The 26,829-nt window shown below is 38.3% G+C and overlaps 2 protein-coding genes across 2 annotated transcripts in view; both read right to left on the bottom strand.

Moving 5' to 3' along the window:
• Positions 1 to 8,052, bottom strand: part of LOC119787024 (B-cell receptor CD22-like) — an 18,763-nt gene extending 10,711 nt beyond the window's left edge. The window contains exons 1-2 of the mRNA XM_038290644.1: positions 7,350 to 8,052; positions 2 to 23 (exon numbers count right to left, since the gene is read on the bottom strand). Of these exons, the coding sequence (XP_038146572.1) occupies positions 2 to 23; positions 7,350 to 7,478 (151 nt within the window). The 5' untranslated portion in view covers positions 7,479 to 8,052. The remainder of the gene's footprint in view (position 1; positions 24 to 7,349) is intronic.
• On the bottom strand, positions 7,489 to 26,829 carry LOC119786995 (hemicentin-1-like). The gene is made up of 11 exons (XM_038290614.1): positions 26,544 to 26,829; positions 23,674 to 24,015; positions 23,367 to 23,591; positions 22,409 to 22,666; positions 21,655 to 21,915; positions 19,215 to 19,305; positions 19,050 to 19,107; positions 11,165 to 11,325; positions 8,305 to 8,410; positions 7,955 to 8,058; positions 7,489 to 7,606 (listed from the first exon to the last, which is right to left on the bottom strand). Exons 1-11 carry the CDS (start codon positions 26,611 to 26,613, stop codon positions 7,489 to 7,491), a joined length of 1,794 nt encoding a protein of 597 aa, XP_038146542.1. The 5' UTR covers positions 26,614 to 26,829.

The raw sequence follows: 26,829 nt of genomic DNA, 5'->3' as shown, positions 1-26,829 counted from the left end.
CCAGCCTCTCTCACCCTGAACTCCTGCAACAGATGAAAAATAGAATGGGTTTAATTGTTTGACAACAATTCTGCACAGGAATCTGCAACAGGAGAGAAAATTCTGCCTTTTTTCACAAATTCATAGATTTTCAATGTAGTGGCTATATTTTTTGTTTGTGTGTGTATTTGTCTGTCGGTCTGTGTACAGGGTAACGTGAAAAGTTATGTGTCAGGACTCCTGTTTTTGTGTTTGTGTGTTTGTCTCCCTTCATCCACCAGGAGGCGCCTGGTTCTGGACCGCCTCCTCACACACCTGCTGGGGGTGGGGTCTTTAATTGAGTCAAAAAAATCAAAAATAAAATATTGTTTGTCACTAATGGTCACTAAAATGTTTTTAAGCTCAACATGTTGAGTATTAAAATTCAAAACCTTTATTCAAAAATATGTTCTGTTTTTTGCCAAGTGGAGCCAGCCAATCCTGCTCGCCAATGCAAATTAGCCATGTGCTTTGCAGTTAATAACATGGGCAACGCGGAACAGATTGCGTAAAGACAGCAGGTCTTCATTCCAGTTTATGGACCTTAACGGACCTCCTCTGGACAAATTCGACCCAGTTCCATTCGTCAGAAACTGGATTAAAGCAGGACATATGCATGCATGAAAGAGAGTAAAAAAGAGAGAGAATAATAATAATAATAATAATAATAATAATAATAATTATTATTATTATTATTATCATTATTATTATTATTATTTATTATTATTATTATTTTATTTTTATTTTTTTCTGCTGCCATTACCATCTGCCTTTTTGCACTAGCATAAGTATTGTATATTTTATATTATTGTACATTTTATATTTTATTGTGAAATTGAATATTTAAATTTTATTATTAGGAACTGATCTTATCTGTTGTGCCTGTTCACTTTATCTGTTTCACTGTTGGTGAATGAGAAACGTCCTCTCGAGTCCTTGAATATTTTCTGGTACTTGTTGGTAGTTTTGAGGAAGCGGGACTTCACAAATAGTACCTTAATACTATCGTGGAATCCTGCCTTACCTTTCCAGACAACATAAACTTGGTTTTATCCAAATTTAATGATAATTTGTTAATATCAAACCATATCTTAAGTCAACTTAAATCAAAGTTTATATCAGCCATAAGCAGGATCCGAATTATCACCTGTACAAAAGATATTAGTACCATCTGCAAACAAAACAAATTTAAGTACTTTAGAAACTTTGTAGATGTCGTTAATATAAAGGATAAAAAATTGGCCCCAATAATGACCCCTGGGGGACACCACAAACAATGTCCAAGCATGATGACTGGCAGTCACCCAATGCAGAAATCTTTACCTGTTGCTTAGATAACTTTTAATCCAGAGTACTTCTACTGCCTGGATGCCATAAGGCTCCAATTTCTTAATGAATAATTTGTAATTTATTGTGTCAAAGGCTTTTTGAGGTCAATAAATACACAAAATGCAGATTTCTTATTATCTAAGGTGCTGGTGACTTCTTCTATCATTCCAATGACGACCATTGCTATAGATCTTTGTGATATAAACCCATACTGACATTTGGACAGCAAAATATTTTTGACTGAAATGACAGATTACAGATGTTAGTCAGAGGCTAAATAATTTCCTAAATTACCTTCTTAATTACTGAAATATATCTGACTGTGGTGCCAACACATTAATAATTGCTGATTAATGTTTATTTCAGAGCTCTGGTTTTTGTATGGGTCCGATTTTTGTAGGGTCTGGTTTTTTTTTTTCTGCTAGTTTGTGTCCCATATTCACAAAATATGTATTGAAATTATGAATATTGTCATTAAATAATAAACTATTTTTCCAGACTTAAGGAGACGGTTTGAGCCTAAACAGGTGTGATTTTAGTATATAAGAGGGTTAAAGCAAGTTAGGGTCTCTCTTTCCTTCTTTTAATGGAAGAGAACCAAGCTTGATATTCAGGAGTTGTTTCTCTCTATGATTTGCTCTGTTATAATTAAATTGAAAAATTCAGTTAAACCTTAAAATCCTTTTTTCCTTTTTACATTTTATGGAGACTATTCCCTATTTGAAAAAAAGGCCATGTCAATCACACGTGTTAACCGTTCCTGCTCAGTCTTCTGACTGTGGTCGGGAGACGCAGGGCAGTTCCTTTCTCCAGGGCCGAAGTGACAGACTTACTCTGGGGTTAACGCCTTCTACGCCTTGCATATGAACCACACGTTGGCACGAAGGTGGCTGGAAGTTACCCTTTAATAGCGCCAACTAACATAAAACTGCACAGACTTTTTCCTAGCTGCTGCTCCGGTCGTCAGCCACACTCACTCTCCCACATTCCATCCGCCTTCCCCGTTTTCCCTTGTTAGGTTTTATTATTTATACATCATGTGCATTGTTATTTTGTTAGTCAGATTAGACAGAGCAGAAGGCCTTTCTTCACATTGTGGATGTCGCGGTGTGTACGGAGGTCATCTAATCAGGACAGCCTTCGTGTCTCTAAGAATACACAGGATATGGGCACATCTTGGAGCCGGTCTGATAGGAGAGCTACTGTATCTGTAACCCTGAGACAGAGAGGCAACCTGCATGGAGTTCAAGACATGGATGGCGTGTCAGTTTCTGATACGGACAACTAAGCATCCACATGATGCAACACAGACTCAGAAGGTATAAGAAGCAGGAGATGACGTTGTTCGGGGCTCAAACTTTGCCGGACGCTTGCGGACGTGATTTTTGAGACCACAGCTGTGCATAGCTCGAAGCATTTTTCTCTGTCCTGTAACGACCTGATCTGGAATAAACTCTGTTACTTTTTTACTCCTGTTTTTATAGTCCTTTTTTATATGGTTTTACCGAGTTTGAGTTAAGTTTAGTAAATAACTTGCTCCCAGGAAAAGAACCGATGAGGAGGCCCCCGGGGCGCTACAGCCTTTACTTCCAAGGGGACAAATCCTCCTCACTTTAACACCCTCCTGCCTGCAGCGCCCCCTTTCGGACAGAAGGACGGCTGCCACAATCAGCACACACACACCACTTACTGAGCAATCATCACATACAGTGGAGGCACTTTCCGCAACACACGTATACAATAAGTTCCGTGGTTCTTACCCTGTAAAATTATCTATTGTTGTTTTTATTAGATTAATTATAAACAAGCAATTTTTGACTGTCCTTTCTTTATGCAAAAAAGTGTTGCTCTGTCTGTCACTGAGCACCAGATGTTATAAATCTATGTGTGAGCTTGGACCTGTAGCCTGTAAGAGGCAAAGCTAAACGTTTGGCCATCAGTGCAAACACACTTATGCCACATCCTTTTTCCTTTTTGAAGAGGAAAGGGTGATTCATGGGGTGTATTGCTTCACATGTATTTGTAAGATTTAACCCCTCACTGCTAATCTTAGATTCGGTGGGTTAATTTTGACAACTCAACACACTCAGGCTCACAGTATTTATCGTAAGGAAGATAACTGTTATGCCATATGCCATGATCATACTTTTTGGACATTGGGAAGCAGTGTCCATATTTCATCCTGATAGGATGACCAGAGAAGAAAACGCAGCCTTGGTGAATAACAGCTGGGGGACTTCTGCAGCCCCCCTTTTTCAGCCAAAGCAAGTCACATGGGAGCCACCAGAGGTGTGAAAACATACCCCCCTCCCTGTGAGGACAGAGAAAACCACAGAGCACACAGGATTCTGCCTCTTTTTTTTTTGCCTCGCTCTTTTGCTCTTCTGCTGCAGCACCTCTCTCCTGATCCCTTCTGCTCCTGCGCTCAAAGCTGGGGCCCACTGTGGCCCACAGTGGAGATGCGGGCCCCAGGGGGAACCAGATCCCCAGAACCATCAAGGATGAGTCAGAACTCTTCAGAACCTAACTGCTGCAAACAGAACTTTTGCAACACATTTCTCTTGAGTTTCAGAACTTACAGAGCCAAACTGGATGAGAACCATATCCTTGGGGTGAGACTGAGAGGACCCCTGCCGTGAGACTGAGACAAAGGAACCCCTGACTGCAGAGCTGCAAAACTGGATGAAACTCAAGCTTTCCAAATGGACATGGAAAAAGGTTTGCAGGTCTGGCATAATTAGGGACAGAACAAGCAATGTGTCTTTTCATGATGCTAATCATTTCGTGTGTTTACTGCTGAGTAAAGACAACGCTAATTGATGCTAAAGAATAAACATAAATTCCCAGCGGGCTGGGAATAGAATTTAACTATAGAATCACAACATAACTAAGCTGGTGATTAAATAAAGCCAAGGCACCTTTTGCTCAGCAATGAACATATTTCTTTGTATCAAATATCAGAAATACACTTGAACACAACAAACCATTATAAAAATACATATAACACCTTTGGTGCATTGACACATATAAGGCTTGACGGCCTAGAGGTTAGAGCATAGAGCTTGGAATCCTGAAGTTCTGAGTTTGAGCCCCACTCCCACTGACTGCCACTCCGGGTCCCTGAGCAAAGACCCTTAACTCCCACAACAGTATGGGTTAAATGCAGAGAGTTTTTTTTTCGTTGCTCTACAATAATTACAATAATACACCTACATTTTCAATTTGTATACTGCATTTCTGCTTGATCTGTTTAGGGCAGTTTTTATTATACCTTGTATCAAAGACACTTGTCTGTGACAAACACTTCTCTATTTATCTACTGTAGGTTCCTTGGATAAATAAAGGATCATTCTGTTCTGCCCTAATCTGTAAATTGGAGAACAGTGTAAAAGAGCATTGGGTGACTTGAGTACACTGTTGATGTATTTATATACAAATTAATTTTTTAAGCAGACAGAGTAAAAATGTAGTTCTGTTATAAATCATGCATCACTCTTAATTTGCCTACTTTTACAACTAGGCAATTTTTGTTTCAAACATTTTCCAGCCTTCCTTTATCAAATTATAATTCCTGCTCTAACAGACCAACTCCAACCAAACCTTTTCCGTGAGTGGTATTTGACAGACAGCACATTGCCCTCTATCTCCTTCCTTTAAAAAAAAAAAAAAATAGAAAGATAAAGGAAAACAGATACAGTACCTGAAAGAGAGAAAAATGCCAGAACAAATGTGTTCACTGCAGCAGTCAAATGCATGTCTTTCCTATCCATCTCTATTGGTCTTAGTGAACTAAAGACGTATCTTCAGCAAGAGAGCAAATCACAAGTGAATTAACTGTAATACTGATGACCAATGTCAGTACAGATATGTTTCCTGTGAAGTCTGTGGTTATCACAAAACTAAAATAGCAGAGGGTCTTTTTGCATCTACTGTATGGCTATAGGCTTACAAAGCGCTTGACATGGTTGGAAATAATTTTCTTTTTGTTTCCTGTTGTTTATCTTTGATTCTAGAATTAAGGCTTCACGCATATGTCATGGTTTTGGTTTTGTTAAAGTTTTAGTTTTTAGTGTTTTTATTGTTTCGGGGAAACGCCCCCTCCAATACTCAGTGATGGGAGTAACGGCGTTGAAAGTAACGGCATTACTAACACCGTTACCTTGTTTTAGTAACGAGTAATCTTACTAATTACTTTGACTGTAACTATGACGCAGTTACCATTGCAGACACCCCGTTACTGCGCGTTACTCAGGTCGCACAATTAACCTTTTTTCATGATAGGACTCGTGCGCGCCTTGTCATTAGAGAGGGGAGGATGAGATTGGCTGATGTATTGTGAGATTCCGTCTGTCAGTTGGGTAGGTGGGTGTTTCTGCTGGTGGGTGTTAACGTACAGCACACACAGAGAGAGATGGAGAGTGAGGATGACTCCAGTAGCAAAACAGCGCTTTCCAGATGGAAATACCCCTGCATCTCCGCACAGCGCAGGCGGTACGATTCACTGCGCAAGCGACAGGAAACGCGCATGCTCGCTAAAGGCGCTCAACAGTCGCCCTGTGCTCGCGCCACAGGAGAACTGGAGAGCGTGAACGATCAAATGATAGCCTACATGGAGAAAGGGAGAAAGATGGATGGATGGATGGATGGATGGATGGATGGATGGATGGATGGATGGATGGATGGATGGATGGATGGATGGATGGATGGATGGATGGATGGATGCTCTGCCTTTTCAACCTACTGTATTTTTTATTTTAAACATTATTTCATGGCCTTTGTGGCAGGGATGGAGATCCATATTTTATGTCACACACAGAGTATACATCTAGATAGATAGATGGATAGATAGATGTTGCAGTATCTATAACAACCCAAACACACAGGATTTCAGAATTAGACATCCCCAGTTATTAATTTCATATACTCACCAGATCTGAATGCCCTGTTAAAAAAACTTCACATCGCGTTCCCCCCGATGTCATTTACGTTGAGTTGCAATAAATGCAGGTTCTTGTCTTTGTCGTCCGCTCTATTCAGCTGGCTTTTGAAACACACGGCGAGAAGGTGGGGGCTGGGTGGTGAGGGTTACGGGGGCGAGAAACGCAAAAGTAACGCAATAGTTACTTTTACTAGTAACTAGTTAATTTTATTGAGGAGTAACTCAGTTAGTAACTCAGTTACTTTTTGGGAGAAGTAACTAGTAACTATAACTAATTACTTTTTCAAAGTAACGTGCCCAACACTGCCAATACTTGACACACGCCTTGAAGCCTCGGCTCATCTCATAACATCACTACTTTTTATTATTAAACATTCAAGTAACCACCTCAAGCTTTTGTCTGCGTTTGGGTCCTGTCGAACCACATCCATTGTGACAGTACAAAGCGGCCAGAAATTGACCCAGCAGACTTGGATTTAGTTTTGGGCACCAGAGAGAGACAGCTAAATAAACGGGAGGAGCAGATGGAATTGTTGCAAATAGAGATGACACAACTGGATGCACTGCGGGGAAAGTTCAAGCTAACATTTATAGAAAAAAAATCACCTTTCTTGTCGATCAGTTGCAGAAATTACAGAGCTCACCTGGTCAGCCTACTGTTTGACTCCCTCCACCACCAAACCTGGTCAGTTTTTCTTCTCATCTCAGAGTTCCTTCTCCAGGTTTAGACCCCTCTAGTGTCCCCTCTCTAGCCCCAGGTCCCTCTAGTGTCCCCTTTCTAGCCTCAGCTCCCTCTACTGTCCCCTTTCTAGGCTCAGGTCCCTCTAGTTTCCCTTCTCCCCTCTCAGGTCCCTCTAGTGTTCCCTCTCTATTCTCAGACCCTTCTGTTGTCCCCTCTCCAGTCTCAGGCCCTCTGGTGTTCCCTTTCTAGTACACTCTGTCTCCTCTCTAGTGCCCTCTGGTGTCCCCTCTCCAGAGTCCCCTGAGCTCGCTAATGAACTGGTCCCTGACTTTAAGCTCAGTGAGAGTTTGTCCTCCAGGCCCCTCAGTGGACACTACTTACCTCTTTGTCATGGGTCCCCAAGGTTCGTGTGCTGCAGTCGGTGGCCCCCAAGGTTCGTGTGCTGCAGTTGGTGGCCCCCAAGGTTTGTGTGCCGCAGTCCTGCAGCAGAGAAACTGTCCTCGTGGCCATCCTCCAGAGGTCATCCTTCGTCTCCGGCCTCAGGGCTGGCCTCCATGGACAAACAGTAGTACATCAGACCACAGAGACACCCAGAAATGTAGACCATGAGGCAGCTAAGACTTAAATTGAACCAGAAACTGTTGAATAATTCCAGTAGTGCAGTTAGGAACATGAATACTGCGAGCAAGAGCTCCACCACACCTGTGATGTACACAATTGTAATTCAAAGGAGTTGAAAAATCAGAAGTTTTGTGTACATTCAATTGCAAAAAAACGGAAGGTTGTTAAAAGCTTTGTTTCAAAAAAAATAATGTTGACAAAAAAAAAGTAGGGAATGTTCTTAAGACGGCTGCAGGTGGCTTTAGCAAAAGTCTTTTTAATCTAGCCCCATAGGGACTGTTCCTTCATCATTCCTCATTCTCCCTTGGTTCCGGCGCAGATATCGGTCAGCTGCCACCATCTTTCCATGTTCCAGTGCTCTTTACCTGACAGGCTTCTCTGATCTACCACCGTCCTTCAATCTCCTAATGTTAGCCTCCAGAGTCCCGGCTAGCCGCCACTTCTCCTTGCTCTGGTGCTTTCTCTGCCTCTGTTTTTAAAATAAATATAGCAAGTCTTAGGTATCCCTTTACTGATCATTTGGTCAAATTCAATCCACTTTGTTATATAGCAGATTTAACAACAAATAATGTGTCCAATGTGCTGTACATAAAAACACACAAAAACGGAGTAAGATTTTAAAAATAATAAATAAATAAAAAGGACAGAGAGGACCACACAATTATGTGGTGTTAAAAGCCAAAGAGTAAAAGTGTGTCAAGAAGAGACTTTGAACTCTCAACTGTGGAGGTCGTTCATATGGGCCAACTACAGAAAACGCTCTGTCCCCTCTGGTTTTTAGCCTCGTCTTAGGCACTATTAGACAAAAATGGACCTCAGACCTAGAAATAAAAGAGTGTAAAACTTGTTCAAAAAGATTAAAAGATAAAAATGGTTTAATCTTAAATAAAAGATGGAGACGATAAAAACACAATTTTAAAGTGCCATTTCTTTGTCCAGTTTAAAATCGCTGTCTATGGTGACACCAAGGCTGATTACTTTGAAATGTACAAAATCATTGCAAGGTCTCAAGTCATAGATGGTACTGTCACACACTATAACCTCTGTCTTCTTCTCATATAGTTTCAGAAAATATTTTGATAACCAGGCCTTGACATCACCCAGACAGTCAAGTAGGGGTGTCAGGGGCAGTTACTGTTTTTAGCAATTGGCAAATAAACTTGACAATGATGTGCATAGAAATGGTACGCTTTACCATATTTAGTAAAAATCTCTTTGAGAGGAAGGAGGTTTAGCACAAACAATAAAGGTCCCAGGATAGAACCCTGAAGTAAAGGGGGGCCGACGATGACTTGGAGTCCCCAAGCCTGACAGAGAAAGACCTTGCTGACAGTAAGATCTAAAAGCACTAAAATGGCTGAACTGCCAGAATCAGTTCAAACCAAGTCAATAAAAACTTTTAACAGTGCTGATTCAGTACTGTGAATTTTTTGTACTCTGACTGATAAGGAACTAAAAAATAAGGTACAAAATGAATAAAAAAAATCTTCGGAGATCAAAGATGGAATTTTCTGTCTTTTTAAAATGTTTCATAATTGCTCACATTTTTAGTAATGCTGGTAGAGTAGATAGCAATCTAAATAAAATAAGTGTTTACCGGCTGAATGCTGCTTACCTATTTCTGGAATCCACTTTTTATTTAGTACTTATTCCAAAATAACACACACACTGAATTATCTGACTCTTCTGACAATCAAACCAGTCAGGGATGCATCCTCTTTCTGCTCAGTACTCAACTCTTGCTATGAGATAATTAAAACAGATACTTAAGTAGGTGAAAATTCTAATCAGAAAGCATGCTTGACACAGCCTGTGACATGGTTGTGGTAACAGCTCAAAAAGTAAAAACCCCTGGAAGGTTCTGCTCTGGCATCCTGTTTCATCTGTAACATTGACAGGATCTTCAAACCCAGAAATCTGTCACCAGCTAAATCATTTTCCAGAATTAGATCGGCCTTATGTCAGAAGATCTGGCCGAACTGGTATACTGATGTAACCTTTAACAAAACAGTCCCGCAAAACTTTTATGCAAAAGAACACTCAGTGGAACCAAATGAATGCCTCTGATCAGTGGCAGAAAAAGTGGGCATGCACAATATTTCTTTGTCAATCTATCAATATTATAGTACTGTATAGTACATGTACCTGTACCTCAATATTAGGTGCAGCCACTGTTTGTAAGATGATAGGTAATTTTTGCCTTGTAATATTAAAGGGGGAGACCAGGGATCTCCTTTCTATATAAAAAGCACATAGATTCTAGAACTGTCTGGAATTCATTTGACAAATATTGTTTTAATGTTATGAAAATATATCTATCGTTAAACTTTGTTTTTGTAAACACTTGTCAATTTTTTTAATAGCTCAAACCAATATGGTTTAAAGGTGATAAGTTTACTTTTAGTTGATATGATTAGCATGTATCAAGGTCACCTAGATAAGCCGGGGCATGAGGTTTTATCAGCTGTTGCCACTGTCCCCATTCATATAAAACAGATCAAATAACAGTATTTCAAAACTTTTTACATTAGTTTTTCATTTCAGTAAAAAATACAATGTTCGCTTCCACAGGGGTGGGTCACAGAGGCACCAGTCGGAGCAGAATACCCTCTCACCAGACATGTCCTCCAGCTCTTCTGGGGGAGGCCTGAGGCACTCCCACGCTAGCCAGGAAATATAGTCCCTTTACTGTGTCCCAGGCTGTCCCCTGGACCTCCACCCGGTGACATGTGTGTTAGGTTTATTCAATGATGATTATTAAAGTAATGTGTGTTCATATGAAACATTGTAGGAATGAGATGCTCCACTCCTGTCTCATGATTCAGTCAGGAGACCACCCTGCCTTGTCATTCTAGTGGAGCATCCTGTTTTATGAACTGATCAATTGTTCTGTCAGAACAATACATCGTTTGTAACCATGTGTCATGTTCTGTTTATAAAACGCTCTGCGGAGGAGGTCCGGTGGGAGACAGTGTGTTTGAGTCTGGGGTTCAACTGTCTCTCCTTCTGCAGAAGTTGTATGAAAATCCATTACTGTGTATTTCAGTTCTTCTTTTACAAAACCTACATTTTTGAACCCACCGATGTGCTTCAAATACCTACTGAGGGAGGCAACAAGGTGGCATCGGTGAAAGATAAGCGATCCTTCTCAGCTGACTTCTCAATGTAGAGGAGAAATAACTCTAATCTGAGCCTTTTCCCAGATGACTGAGCACCTCAGCCATATCTACGGGAGTGTCACAGTGGGCTTTAAAGATCGTACCCACATGCAGAGAACCACTTAGAGACCAAGGGTAAAAGTTTAACAGCTTTATTGTAGGTCAGCAAACACTGATGGAGATTGAAACTCTGTGAGGAAACAATGCTGGAACTCAGCGGACTGGTGAACCGGAACTGGAAAGTCTGAAGGGGAGATCACAGTGATCAGTTCAGGGACAGTGGGAAAATAGACTGAGGCTTGAATATTGCTGGAGGGGCACTCACTTTTGGGGGGCTCTTGGTTTATCCTTGGATCCAGTTTGTGGGGGTTTAACCCAGAGAAGAGGGAACTCGTTGGAGAGCGGACAGGCAGACCAACATTGGACCCAGAGGAGTAAAGGAGCGGACTGTCACTTGGTTTTCCATGAGTGGACTTGAATGGATCATGTGAAGGTTTTCCCCTTGCCCAGTAAGACTCAGTAAATCCTTCTAGGGGTAGAAGGTCTAGGCTTATCCAGTAACACAGGAAGTCTTCCTGCTGAAGAACAAAGACAAAAAACAAGTTCAGACTCAGAGAAACAATGCTAAGGTTAACCTCTGCTAATCTAAGTTTGGCTAGAGTACCCAGTACTGGCAAACACTCTGGCGTCGAGGTAGTAACAGCCCGCTGCTCAAATACTCCTCTGGTAATGACCCAACGAGCCGCAGATATGCAGGGAAGCCTAACGAGGACAAGGCACCGCCTGGTGGTGGAGAGAGGAAAACACAAAAAACAAGCAACACAAACTGGAATCCTAACAGGGAGTGCCCAGCCACTCATTTCAGCATTTTATATCCTGGATCTCATTCTTTTGGTCATGATCCAGAGTTCATAACCATAGGTAAAGGTAGGAATGCAGACTGACCTGTGAATCGAGAGCTTGGCCTTTTTACTCAGAGACTCAGAGAATAGCATCAATTTTCCAGTGGCAGTCGCACAGATCCATCTGTTGATCTCCTTCTCCATTCTTTTCTCAATAATGACCAGTTCCAGAACCATAGCCTCAGACTTGGAGGAGCTGATCATCATCCTGTGTCATTGCACTTGGCCGTGAACTGCCCCAGTGCATGCTGCAGGTCTTTACAAAAGAACCGCATTGTCCGAAAAAAAATCAGGGCTGGTCCCAAAAAAAGACCCTCTCATCCCCTTGGCTGTTCCTGGAAAACCTGTCTGTATGAACAGGACCAGTAACAAAGGGCAGCCCTGGCAGAGTCCATCATGCACAGGGAGCAGTTGATGCCAGCAATGTGGACCAAACTCCTGCTGCACTTGTACAGCCCAAAGTAAAAAGCTCCCAGCTCCATTCCTCTGCAACGCCCCAACAAGGCACCAAAAGGAACACAGTCAAATTCTTTCTCCAGGCCCACCACAGGTCAACAACGACAGACCAAAAACATCTAGAGACCTTAGGTGTGCAATATGTGATAGTAGTAGGAGTAAACTGGACTGCTTGAGCCTTCCCTGTAAAGACTGGCTGTAGCATAACCACCTGTTCTGCTTTGGAAAAATTATGTGGGATAAATCAAGTGTAAACTTTTTGGGGGATAACTGGTCTAAATTGGAGAGCCGCCATTAATCCCACTTTGGGCGGTGAAGCTCGTCTTTATAGAAATTTGGAAATTTGAAGTTATTTGTCATACAAAATGTTGAAAGCCAAAGTTAAAAAAAATGGAAGGAGAGTCGTAGTTCAACACATCTCAGTGTCATGATTCTGCCACTTCTAGACTTTAAGTACTGTTTAAGTTTTCTTTTTGAGTTTTCAGTTACAGTTTGATTTATGTAACTCTGTGTTTTCTGGATCATTGGTTTCATTTCCTTTTTGTGTCACTCTAGTTGTTTTTTGGTTTCTCTTAGTTTGCGATTCCTGAGTTTCTTTGATCAGTTCTGGATTATGGCGTCTTCATTAAATTTTGCAAGAATTCATTTCTGTCTCCCTTTGACCTCTTTCGACCTTGCTGTGCTGAGATATTGCATTGAAAAAGTAAAAGTAAAGCAACATTAAACATTTGTGTAGCACATTTCAGCAGCAAGGCAATGCAAAGTTCTTTACTCCATGACAAGATCAGAATATTATGTTGTATAGTCGTCAGAAACATTAAAATCTTCAATCAACAACAAAACATCAAACACAAAATCATAAAGATTAACAACCAGATACATATTATGAGACGGTCAATGTGTAATAAGAAATTTTCTTTAGAGCAGCTTTTCACCTGGATTTGTTGGGGACTCCTGCCATAAAATTGCTATTCCACAAATCTAGAAGAACCCCACACAATCCTATTTAGAGACCATTGGCACCACATACATACTCTGTGTGAGTTTTTTAATTTCATACTTTTAGAAAATACAGTACATGGGGATGACATAGTGGTCGCCTAAAACATTACAGAAACAATTTATGCGGTAGCACAATGAAAAATTAAAAAATAATGATCTGAATCTATGTGTTACAAAATACTTATACTTATTGTAGACATGAGATACATTTTAAGCCATATGTAGTATCTTATTAGATAGTACTGTACAATAAGAATAAAACAATATTAGTGGAAAAAAAACGTTATTGTTTTTATAAATTAGGGAAGATTAATCTATAAAAAGTTCTCATAAGTTTGTATGTGAGTAAAGCCAGTGAACAACCAAGGATGGACAGCTGAATCCTTATATGTACAAAATATGCAGGGATGTTGGGATCTACATTACACTCTTAAGAACAAGAGTCCTATTTTGTTTACAGTGACACAGTATTTTGCATTGTAATACGCATTTCATAGAATCTAAACCAAATAAAACAAATAACGTCAAAGTGTATTTTAAAGTTAAAATCGTTACATCAGATTCAGGGAAACTTTATTTTAAACACGTAAGACAACACGCTTCCACATGTAGGACAGTTAGATAAACAGACTGTCAAAGTGATGTAACTTGGCTCTACATGTACCACAAAGTAGGACACATAACCAATTTGGATATTTCACCAGAAAACCTGCTTTAAACCACTAAACATTTATAAATGATCACACCATAAGAGTGTAACAAAACTGCTGTATTTTCAAAATACAAACAGAGTTCACATATTTCTTTATTTTGCAGCAGAGTTCATATCTGAAGGCAAGTAAGAAAAAAATATTTATTTATTTATATTTTAGTTATAACAGCTAAATAAAGTCATTGGAAAAACTAATCAGCTTTGAACCTCAAAACGGCAGGCTTGAAAAAATCTCTTGTTTTTAAATCAGTACCTCTAACACAAAGTAATACAAAAACAAAGATTTGAAAGAATAGGACTTTAATTTTTTGACTTGCCATTCAAGGTTTCTGTATGATTTTGTTCCTCCACATGAAATGTATGTATTTAGATAGTAGTAGATCTATATTTTATATTTAGATAGAGGTAGATCTATGTAGAGGATGAAAAGTCACAGTTTGATGTTCAGAGCACTTCGCTCTCATTGTGCAGGATTACTAATGGTTCTTAGAATTTCTAAAAGTAGAATGAGAGGAAGATCTTTTAGTTATCAGGCTCCTCTCCTGTGGAACCAACTACTAGTTTCAGTCTGTCGGGCAGCCACCATGTCTACTTTTAAGGCAAGGCTCAAAATGCTCCTTTTTGACTAATCTTACAGTTAGAGTGGCGCAGGTTATCATGAGCTTTCTCGATAGTTATGCTGCTATAGGCTTAGATTGCTTGAGGACATAGGAACCACTTTTCATCATTGTATCTCGATTCTCATATTGTCCTATTTGGCTGTGACATCATCCTGGAGAAAAATATCAACTGGGCTGCTGCCGTCAACATATAGATGATCGAGTTGGGCTTTTTTTTCAGTACTTAGTTGTGTTTATTTTACAGACGTAGCTGTGGTCTCAGCTTTTACTGGGACTAACTCTACATGCTATCTTTCATACCTTTCATATGCAAACTGGCTCAGAGATTGTCTGCTTAATTGCATCCTTCCTAGAATGAGTTACTTGTGAGGCTCAGGCCCCGTCCACACGAAGTCAAAACGAACACGAAACGCTGATATTTTCCAAAACGTTTGCCGTAAAGACGGAGACGTAAAATAAATGTGAGCGTCCACAGGAATGCATGAAAACGCTGCAAAATGTATGCCAGGCCTGTAAGTGGCGCTGTTCTGCCAAAGCAAAAATAAGCGACGAAATGTTGGGCATGCGCACTAATATTTATACATGGTTGCCCTGCGGGTCCATTTTCGTGGTTAAGTCAAATTCAGGTGATGAACTATGTCGTCGATATTGCTCTGTTCTTCCTGGAGATATTCCAGAAGAGGAAGATTCTGTTGTAAGCCCGACAGCAGGGTGAGTAGCATTAGCAGCAACGGCGCCATTGTTGTTGTGATACTGGTCGCGCATGCGTGTTTAGAGGCGACGCTATGACGCATGCGTGTAAAAAAAAATATGTGGTTAGAGCGTAAAGATGGAAACGCGAAAACGGCGTTTCGAAATCTTCCCACTCTGAAGGCTGAATAAAAAAAAGATCGTTTACAGACCCCCGAAACGCCGGCTTCGTGTGGATGAGAGGCTGGTTTGGTGAAAAATTTGTGCGTTTAGGCCAGGGTTCGTCTTCGTGTGGACGGGGCCTCAGTTACCCTCACCTTTTTAACATAGAAAGTATTTATAGTTCAGTGGTTCTATGTTCCTCTTTTATGTTTGCTTCTCCTTGAACCCCAGTCAGCCCCTACAAAAGGCCAAGCACACTGAGCCCCGTTTTGCTGGAGGTTTCTTCCAGTTAGTTTTTTCTCTCTACTGTTGCTGCATGCATGCTTGCTTTGAGTCAACAAAATGCAAGCAAATATCTACTGACTGGGCATGCTCATCAAGGAGAAGCAAATTCGGCAAAATTAATGAATTGATGCAAGCTGTTTTTCCATATATATATATATATATATATATATATATATATATATATATATATCTGACACTATGATCCGATCGAACTGTCACTGTTAAGGTGATTGAAATTACATGTGTTGTTATCTGGTACTATTTATATGAACTGAATTGATTTAAATAAAATTAGAAATGTATAAATTGCTGTCTTGGTCATCTTTACAGGCTGCAAACTGGCTTAATTTAACATCAGGTGTTTTTTTTTTCTCTTTCTCCTCCTCGTGGGTTGCATTGTAGGCTCTTAAAGCTGAGATGTTCTCATAAACAGGATTCAGGTCAGGCTAGCATAGGAGAGAAAATTACATAATAAAAAAATATACATCAAAATATATCTCACGGTATGAAATTATTTTCTCTATTTTTTGCACTACCTCCCAAACTATTATTTTAGCGCAACTGTTATTAATTTATTACCAATGTGCTATTTTAAGTTTTAATCACACTAAAGTACAATGAACTAGACTTTCACTCTTGTTTTGAAAACATAATTTACCTCTTCTTTGAAAAGCTTTTTTTCAGTTTGTGGTTGGAAGGAAAAAATGTAGAGATTTTAATCAGAACTGGAGACTTCATATCAAACTGGTAGAAAATCATTCCAAGATTTAACAAGCCTCAAGACAAGGTCATAAAAAAATCTACAGACAGATAGGTATGCCATGGAATCCAAAGTTACACCAATTGGGGCAATTACTTAGATGGAGGAAGCTGAGAGAAAAGTTTGAACTTCTACAAGGGCCACTAGTCTTACACATATAGAGCTGGTAAAATAAGCAATGAACTCACCACCATGTTTCTCAGTAAATATATTTCTAGACTTGCTATTGACATGACATTTCCCCCAGATGGCGGTACCAATCGATGCAATCCACACATACAAACTAATCAAACCATAGATGTCCAGAAATTAAGTTATGTGGAATAAAGTGAAAGTGACTTATTGAAATGTATTTAATACTTTATACAAAAGCCTTTGTTCGCAATGACAGCTTTAAGTCGCCTCCTGTATTAAGTAGTTTGTTGCATGCATTGCTCAGGTGGGATTTTGACCCATTCTTCTACATAAACAGTCTTCAAGTACTTAAGGTTTTTTGGGCCTTGTCTATGAACTCTGATCTTTACTTTTCATAGATTTTCTATTGGATTAAAGTCAGGTGATTGGCTGGGCCATTCTAGCAGCTTTATTTTCTTTCTCTGAAACCATTTGAGAGTTTCCTTGGCTGTGTGTTTGGGTCATTGTCTTCCTGAAATGTCCACCGATTTTTCATCCTCATCATCTTGGTAGATGGCAACAGATTTTTATCATGAATGTCTCTGCACATTTTTCCATTCATCCTTCCTTCAATTATTTGAATTTTGTCATATGATGAAAACAGCCCAAAACCATGATGTTCCCACCTCCAAACTTCACTGTTGGTATGGTGTTTTTGGGGTGATGTACAGTGCCAATTGACCTCTAAATATGATGTGTATTATGACATCCAAAGAGTTCAATTTTCTTATCTGACCAGACTATATATACACAGTATTTCACAGGCTTGACTAAAAGATGTGCAGCAAACTTTGAATGAGCTTCAACATGCTTTTTCTTCAGCAATGGAATCTTCTGTGGTGAGTGTGCATACAGCATGGTGGTTGAGTGCATTGTTTCTTCTTTAAAACAATTGTACCTGCTGATTCCAGGTCTTTCTGAAGCTCTCGACAAGTGGTCTTTGGCTGTTGGACATCTATTCTGATAATTATTGTTACTCCTTTGTCAGAAATCTTGTGAGAAGCACCTGGTCGTGGTCGGTTTCGAAATCCTTCTGTAACCAATTCCATCATAATGATTTGCAACAATGAGGTTGCAAAAGTCTTGAGAAAGCTCTTTACTTTTACCCATTATGAGATGTTTCTTGTTTGATACCAGAGACACCTTTTTATAGGCCATCATTTGGGACTGAACGAGCTGATATTAATTTGCACTGAGAAGAGCAGGATTGCTTTCTAATTACTGAGAGATTTCGGCTGGTGTCTTGGCTTTCCATACCTTTTTCCACCTCCCTTTCTTCACATGTTCCATACTTTTTCTCTGCAACATTCCACATTAAATTAATTTCTGGACATCTAGGGTTCGATTTTTTTAGTAAGTTTGGATTGCACTGCTTGTTAATGACATCTGGTAAAAATGTCATGTCAATAGCACCTCTGTAAATATAGGTACTGATAAAAATGGTGGCATGTTCAATACTTATTTTACCCGCTGTATGTGTATGACACCCTGGTCAAAATCAAAGCCAAGGAATCCTTTCCCGAACACATAAACACACTGAACAAATTTATGTTCCAAAAAACGATACCAAAGAGAACAAGCTGCCTTTTATTTACTGCCTAGCTTTGATATTGTTGAGTGTGATAATCTTATTAGTACGGTGGATGACAGCTGCAAATGAGCAGTAAACGAAGAAACATGTTGTAAAATGATGATACAAACTCCAAAAGAAAAACACCACAAACAAAAAGAAATGAGCTGCAAACTGTTGAAAAGGTGCATCAAACTGCAAAATGAGTTGCTTTATCAACACTTTAAGCTTTTACACGAGATTAAAAAAAAAATGTTGGAAGAATAAAGGAGAGGCTAGTTATCTTTCATTTTATTACCAAACCCATATTCTTACAGTATTACATATTTTATAGAGAGTTTGCCGCTTTTACTATTTGCATAATTTTCTGTCTGTGATTACACCATTTTCTTTTTTCTTGCAGCATTTTGTTTGTGGCTGATGCTCTTTTTTGTTTGCATTTGTTTTGTTGATTGCAGGTTTTTGTTTCTATTTGTAGTAATTTCAGCACATTTTTTTTTGTTTTGTTGCATGGATTTCAGACATTGCATCATAAATGTATCTGCAGCTCATTTTGCCATTTGCTGCATGTTTTCACTTGTTTGCAGCCTATTTTTTGTTTTTGTTTACAGAGTTCTTATTTCGAATTTGTGTTTTTGTGCTTGTTTGTATTGAAGTTGACATCAAACATGTTTTTGCAGCTCATTTTGTTGTTTACTGCTCATTTGGACCTGTCACCCACCATATACTAGTATGATTGTTGTGATTCTTTATAAGCATGTTTCTTCCCATCATTTTCAGAACTGGAGAAGTCCTTAGAATGAGAGCTACAGTATCTTAAAGGAGCAAGAGAAGAGATCATGTTGTCTTCTACTTTAGCACTTTTGATGATAATTTTCTGGATCATTGTGACTTACACCAGCAGTCATGCAACAGCTTCGCTTTAATTATATATAATAAGAATTATGTTTGATCAAATTGATTTCTTACCTTGATATTGTGTTGATGTTTCTTTAACTTAGCTTTTAGGTTACTTCCTTTCAGCTTCCTGAATTTAGTTAATTTCAGAATATGAAAAAAATTACATTAATGTTCTTAATATTTGGAAACTATAAATAAAGTGGCAGTGGAGCTTTTTCTTTTGTCCGATCTTACCTCTTGAAAAGAAAAATACCAAACAGAAGAATCAGCAACAACAGTGTAGCCACAGCCAGTTTTGCGATATTCATTATCTTGAAATGCATCCCTACAAGAAAGAAGACAAATATTTTAATGGAAAATGGGCAAAAAAAATCTTCTCATATATCTGATTTTATCTACATTTTTTGCTAAAGTGTATAAAATATGCAGTTTATGTTAAAATGTTATACATAAGAGACTTTCAAATGGGACATCTTGCGCTCCACAAAATTACAGTGAAAGTAACTGAAAATTACAAACAAGTTTGAAATACAAACTAAACAAAACCACAAATGGAATCAACGTACGAGTGTAAAACCTAGCACTCAGTGTGCTAAACGATTTTAAATAGAAAATCTCATCCACTTGTTGTTTATACTCATCTTAAAGACCTATAGTGAAGAACTGGAGCCAAAAGCTAATTTAAAAAGCTAGACACTGGCTAGAAGGAACAAAACTGAACAGAACAGAACTCCCCATCTCCATCTATTAGAGTGTATTCTGAGAATCACTATCTTGTTCTTGTTAGTCATCTTATTGCCTTCACTAAATTCCCGTCAGCCTTTTTTATTGAATTCCATCTGAAATGACCTCTGACTGTGGTCCAAATTTAATTTGATAAGTTTGAAAAGAGTTCTGTAATAATTTGGAAGCTAAACCTTGTCTTGACTTGTCACTGCTCTCTACTCTAGCAGAGCTTTGTGGCAATGGAGCTTTACAGTAAGAGACCAACTAGCTCTTGGTATAAAAGACAAGGGAACAGCTAAAGATGGATTCAGAACTGACCCTAGAAAACAAGGTCATCCATATTTGCCAGCAGTGTTGTGCATGAACCCGATCAATGAATGGAATTCACTGAATACATTCCCATTTTCAGTGAACAGTGAACTGAACGACCCATTTTTAAGTAATGAACGTTAACTCTGAGAAACGTGGGTGATACACACAGCTCACCTTTGCGTTCAATTGGTAACAACACTTTTCATTGAATAACATCTGGTTTCACAGCAATGTTTACAGCAAACAGCATGACAGACTAGCGTGTCTACTGCTAGTACAATAAGCTACTGGTATTTCTAATGCCAGTTTTGCAGAGTGCTTGCAGAGTTTTATGAACTTAAGCCCATGTCACACCTTGACGATTTAGTCAGCGTATTACGGAAACTCTGGCAAAAACGCTGGCATACGTTCGATAAGTTATGGGTTCATTTTGTATAAGTTATGAGCATGCTGAATTATGCTGAAACACACTGAAACACGTCGACATACGGCAAATACGGCAGCATATGCTCATACTTGGGCCATAAGTTACAGGTAATTTATCTGATCTTTGACACACAGTAAGTGTAAGTTACTCATAAGTCTTAGTGTCTAGCCTGTCCAAAACCTATGAGTAACTTGTGCATAACTTATGCGTAACTTATCAGGAACTTATCTCCAACGCATATCAACTATTTGACGTGTTCAGGACGACCACTAACTTGCAGCAACTGTATAATGGTGTATTGGCAGGGTTTTGGTATAAAAGGGGGTTCATAGGAGGAAACTGTCTGTACTTTTCCAGACTTCATCCCCATCATAGGGTGAGCGTGAAGGTGAGTGTGATGGTTCTCTCCCCTGCATTCACGCCCAAAACCACAACCAAAAAACGTCCTAGCTGACATTACGCTGAATCTGCTGAGGCTGCAATCCTTTATTCTTTCTTTTTATTAATTCATTTAATTATTTATTTTGGCTGGAGCCAAACAGCAGCTAGGTTGATACCACAATCAAAGAAATCTTTTTATGCAGGTCGGCGCCTCAGGCACATTGCTACTCGCCTGAGGACACTGGCTTGTGTGTTGTGCATAAGTAAGGCTGTCGTTGGACATAACTTCTGGACTCGTTATGAAAACACCAAAAATGCCCAAAATAAAAATAAAAAAATACCTAGAAATTTCAGCATGTCAGGTTTGTTCTGCAAGAAAGTTGTCATCAAATTTAGTCTGGTTATGGGGAAAACATTAGTTGACCTCATGGTGCTATAGTTGAGGAATTAGCAATTAAAAGCTCAAAGATAATTGAGAAAAAAGTGAAAAAAATAAAAATAAAATAACACCCCAAACTGTTGTTACTATGGTCGGCTTCAGCAATAGAGCTAGTTCAAAGGTTCAAGCCCCTCTCTAGTTGACTGAAAACCTGAATTGTTCCCAAAAAGGACAGTTTTTGGTTTATCAAAACCCTTCCTGCTGGTTTGTATTTATATAGCTTTGTAGTTTTAACCTATTTCTATTAAATCTAATCAAGGTAATGGGAGTATTATCTTGTATAGGTCAAGTCAACAACTACTCATTATTTCCAAACAAAATCCAACTTCAAAAAAAATATAACTTCAGCTCAGAATGCTGAAGTGAACAGGGTGCTTTATTCAACTTACTTTCAGCAACAGTAAAATGTATAGAAGATTTGAGACTTCCTCTCCTGTTGTGGGCTTCACAGTGATAAAGCCCACTGTGTTGTTGTCCTATATCTGCAATGGTGAAGTTTTGTCTTGAATACTGTGGCCATTTTTCATTTTCTTTAAACCAGCTGTAATTAGCTACAGGGTTGGCATCACTGCTGCAGGTCAGTGTCAATGACATGCCCTCCACAATGTCACCAGAGGGAACCAAAGACACCACAGGAAGCCTTGGAGCATCTGAAGGAATCAAGAAATAAGGATCATATGAGGAGATTTGTATCAAATAGTAACGATGCTTCTTTTAAATTCTTTATTTTCGGATACTGTAAAAATGTCTGACTCCTGCGGTCATGGCAGTAAGGCCAGTTTATGCATAAACTTTGGCATCAACTTATTATTAGTAATGATCAAACTAGGGGCTAGGGTAGTTTCTTAGTTCAGCTGTTGTTTAAAACTAAATGACAAAAAAAAACTATGTGTGTTTGTATTACACATAACATGCTCTTCTCAGCAATGAGCTAAAAAAAAAAACAATATTAAAAATTCTTTGTCCTTAAAGTGTGTCAGAGACTTGCATCTTTAAAGGTACCCTGGCCAGCCTGACTGACTTAAACTGAGCCTAAGTCAATCTGGGTGTTTTACCTAAACAAAGACACAACACAAAAAAAAAAAAAAGAGAAGAACAAAAAAAAAAAAAAAAAAAAACAGGGTTTGTTTCAAGGAAACTTACATTCTACATCCAATATGATATCCTCTGATGTCATGTTTAGCACATTTTCAGCTTTGCAGGAATATTTTCCAGAGTCAGAGGACTGAACTGATTTGAAAACAAGCTTTGACTCTTTGCTGCGTGGATCTGGTTCATCCTCCTTGTACCATTTGTAGGTAGCAGGTGGATTAGCATCACTGTTGCAAACCAAAGTCACAGAGCTTCCCTCCACCACCTCCCCTAGTGGATGATGTGAAACAGTCGGGGGCCTTGGTCCATCTGGGAGAGAAAATACACTTTAGGAACTGGATAGTCTCTGTCAACTTAATTAGCTGTACTAGTTAGCACCTATAACCTAAGTTTTTGGAAAAAGGAAACTAGTATCTAAATGGGTACAAAATCTTTCAGGGGCAACAAAACATATTTTGTTACTCCTGAAAAGTATATTTATTTCTTGCTCTATATGGTACACATTGTTTTTTTAATGTTTCCATTTGAGATAAGGATGCTGTTTATAGTTAACTAAAATGCTTGTTCTCTAAGAGCTTCCGCATTAAAAACAGGATCAGGATAATTCCTCTTGTATTTGATGTATTTGGACCAAAATTCACAGGGAACATTCCTATATATGTTCAACCTCCTGGAAGTTCAGCATACTGAGGATGATTAGCTGAAAGTAACAATTTTGTAATTAAGTTATGTTTTTACAATTTTGTATTTGTAAGCTTAAATTCATTCCTTTATAACTCAACCTTTTTTATTACAAACCATGGCTGATGTTGAGCAGGCATAAGATGTAAAACTGATTAACCCTTCCCGAAAAAAGAAAACAAAAAAACTGAATCAAACTGAAGAGTTATACAAGTTCAAACCACTTTTGAAATAAAAATTAAATACATTTTTATGACATTTTCTTCTTATTGATCTGCCAACATTAAAATTGTTTGTGGTTCGAGGCAATACTGTAAAAGAAACTGACACACTGATGGAGAGGGGAACTTCTCATATCCTTTTGCAGCACATGAAATGCGCTCCGTATCACAGAATGTGTATTGAAAAAATGAGGAGGTCCCCGCCAAAGTTTCATTCCCGTTCTTAATCCAGATGTAGGGATGTTGATCAGGTAGACAACTGCTGTTGCATTTCATCTGCGTCCAAATATAATTCTGTCTGCGCTCTGATTTGATCACATGCAGCTTGAGACCTAAATACAAGATAGCATCACAAGAATTAAATGTATGTAAACCCTAACAGTTAAATCATTAAATTGAAATGAGAAATATTACCAGAGACAGACAAGCTAACCCCTGGAACGGCAGTATATGATCCCTGATGGTAATTTGTTTTAAGACTTATCTTGTAGAAAGCTGAGTCCGTTTCTCTAATATCCCTGATTCTCACAGTGCAGCCATTTCTGTACTCAACCCGACCTGCATAGTTTTGGTCCTTTCTCAGATCTACAGGAGCAGCATTTGTCCCTTTGGTAAACCATTGTATGTTTTGAACCACTATAACTGTATCATTTATTTTGGGTGGATATGTGCATTTTAATTCCACTGTTGAGCCCTTTATGGCACAGATCTGTGAGGGAGAGTAAGTCACGCTCCAGCCCCCCTGACCTTGAAGCCCTGCAGTAGATCAGAGAAAAGAATAGGTAAAATCAATAGGACAAAAATCAACACATGAATTTACAACACAGGAAGAATATTTTTTTCTGTTTCACAAATTCGTCTGAGATATTTTTGTCATAGAAATGTTTTTGTCCCTGTACAGTAAAACAATGCAAGAAACAAACAAAAAAAACCCACTCTTTTTTTTTTTTAGAGAATTGCTCCATTATTGCATCTTCCACATTGTCCAATATGCAAGAGTCATTATGTCATGTTTATCCTGTGTCTCAGTTTTGTGAAAGAGACGATTCAACAGCATCTTACAGTTCACTGCACCATCAAAAAAAAAACTATTTCTTCATAAAACAGATCAATGCCCTGTCTTTCCACAGCTGAAATCATAAAATTTGGTTTATTTTTAAAGACCCCTAAAAAATTGTAATATGTACTGGTGGATGGTACTGTAGATACAATCTATGTAAATAATGTAAATATCACATTTACATAGCAGCAAATCAAAAGACTATATTGAGTAAATCCTATCAACAACATACATTTGTTAACACTAACAAATGCAACAAAAAAGTATCCTTTAAAATGTACCCAAAGATATTGGGCCGTGCATTGCAGTGTTCATATGCACCAGGGAGAAAGAGCCCTGCTGCCCCATTTAGAACAAGAGTACTTTGCAAGAAGAAAACAGCGCAATGTTCAAAATTTGTTTGAAAACTCAACTGTTTTTATATTGTTTCCTTACACTCCTATTTTGATCTAGACTCACATTAATTGTATAGCACTGTTGGATATTTAGTGGACACAAAAATGCTTGTTGCTGTTTTCCAGCAAGAAGTTCCTGGGTTCAAATCCGAGGCTAAGGCCTTTCTGTATAGAGAAGTTATTATGGTTTAACTATTGTAATGTATTTAGTAATCTTAATTAGACAGACTTTACTGAACACATTTCACAAAATTTAAAAACAGTGTGAAATGTTACTTTCTCTTTTTTTGGTTAATTTTATTGATTGTTGTTTTTTTATGGTTAGTTCTGAGGTTCTTATTAGATAACCAGAAATGAATGATAAACAAGCCTTTCCTGTCCGTCCTTTTTTCTCTGTAAACAAGTATAGCGCTGTCTATGTAAAAAAAAAAAGGCAAGTAAAAACGGATATAAATCTTTCTCATTGTGAGCTTTCCCCCTTGACCTAAACAAGGTGAAGTCAAAGGTGTTGCTTGATGTGCAAACACATAGTCCACATCCGTTTTTATTGACGAAGAGAAAAGGGAAGTTTGTGGGGTGAGGTGCTTGTACAGCAATGCACTTTTTCTAAGAAAAGAAAGACAACATACGTGCCTAAATTCAACGTTTGAAGATTATCATGCTATTGGCATATTAAATCTTTCTTTCTGTCAAAAATTCAAACATAGCTACCTTTTCAGTACTTGGACCATATAACGATAAATATGCATTACTGAGTTCATGCAGATGCAGCAACTATTTTGCATTTAACCCTTTAAAGCCCGATCCAAGAATAAAACAAAACAGAAAATTACTTTTTTGGTTTGAAGTCCTTATTTGGCCTTTTAACAAAATATGTAAAAAGAAAGAAACAGAAATACATTTTTGATATTAACAATTTATTACTATGCGATAAGTCAAGATAATTTTTTGTGTAGTCTTCTGCCCTCTGTTATCAGGTAGGGGCCTATATCTGATTGTGTACAATAGGATTTTTAACAAAGTTTATACCATTAAATTATGCATAAGGTGTCAGAAACATGTCAGAAACTGTATGTATCAAATATGATACATTTGGCATTACAGGGTTAAGTTTCAATTTCACTTTCAGATTTTTCACCGTTTTCACAGGTTTTTGTGATAATGAAACTGGATCAGAAGTTTGAATACTCTGGTTTTGCACATTTGTAAAAAAAAAATAAATAAATACTCTATATTAATATAACTTTATCTACAAATTCTTATAACCATACTGTTTGTATTTGAGATTACTGTAACATTTCTAAATGTACAATTATTGCTTAATCAGTATGGTAGCACGGAATGATTATGAGTATGTGTATTTTTATCCTTCTACAAATTAAGCTTTTTTTTTTATATCTGACAGGGTAACAAACTCTTGCTCAGTTATCAAACATGCATCACTCATAATTTGCCCAGTTAGACATAAATACCTTTTGAATTTAACATTATGATTAATTGCGGTCCCCGTTTTCTTCATTTATCAGCATTTATCTCTAGTTCAGTTAATAATAAAAATTAGACATAAGCTCAAACATATATGTTCAAAGCATTTCCAAGATGCTGTGCAATAAAATATTATTAGATATTTTACCATCACATCTTCAGGAGATCTTTCTTCACCAAAATATAAACAGTTCTCTATTACGGAGAAAAATACTACACCTAAATTACAACTGCATTAGCATAGAAAATCCACTTTTATGACACTTTTGTATTTGTCAAATTGCATGCATTATCATTTCCCTCCTTTATGTAACAGACTGATACAAAAGAAGCAGATACATTACCTGGCAGAGAGAGGAATGCTAGAACAAACACGTTCATGACAGAAATCAAATAAATGGGTTTTTCTTCCATCTCTTTCTGTGGCCCTGCTGAACTAAAGACACGTCTTCAGAAAGAAGTTTACAAATGTGTCAGTCTTTAATACCGATAGCCCTCATCACTAAAAGAATCAAGTCGTGGTTTGAACCCAGCAGCTAAAATAGCCTTGGTTCCCCACAAGTTCACACCATCTGTATTAATGCTTAGGCCTGCAGTCTGCATTACACCGTAATGCAGGATTTTTATGTT

This window comes from Cyprinodon tularosa, unplaced genomic scaffold (assembly GCF_016077235.1).
Source record: "Cyprinodon tularosa strain WSP-4 unplaced genomic scaffold, ASM1607723v1 ctg285, whole genome shotgun sequence".
Classification (NCBI taxonomy): Eukaryota; Metazoa; Chordata; class Actinopteri; order Cyprinodontiformes; family Cyprinodontidae; genus Cyprinodon; species Cyprinodon tularosa.
The sequence above is the reverse complement of the archived record's forward strand: the minus strand, read 5'-3'. Positions and strand labels throughout refer to the sequence as shown.

Coding starts and splice junctions, on each gene's coding strand:
- LOC119786995 (XM_038290614.1), bottom strand. CDS start 26,613: ATGGAAGAAAAACCCATTTATTTGATTTCTGTCATGAACGTGTTTGTT. Junction 23,592..23,673: donor GGTTAGCTTGTCTGTCTCTG/GTAATATTTCTC, acceptor TCTTGTATTTAG/GTCTCAAGCTGCATGTGATC. Junction 7,607..7,954: donor AGATCAGAGAAGCCTGTCAG/GTAAAGAGCACT, acceptor ATTATTCAACAG/TTTCTGGTTCAATTTAAGTC.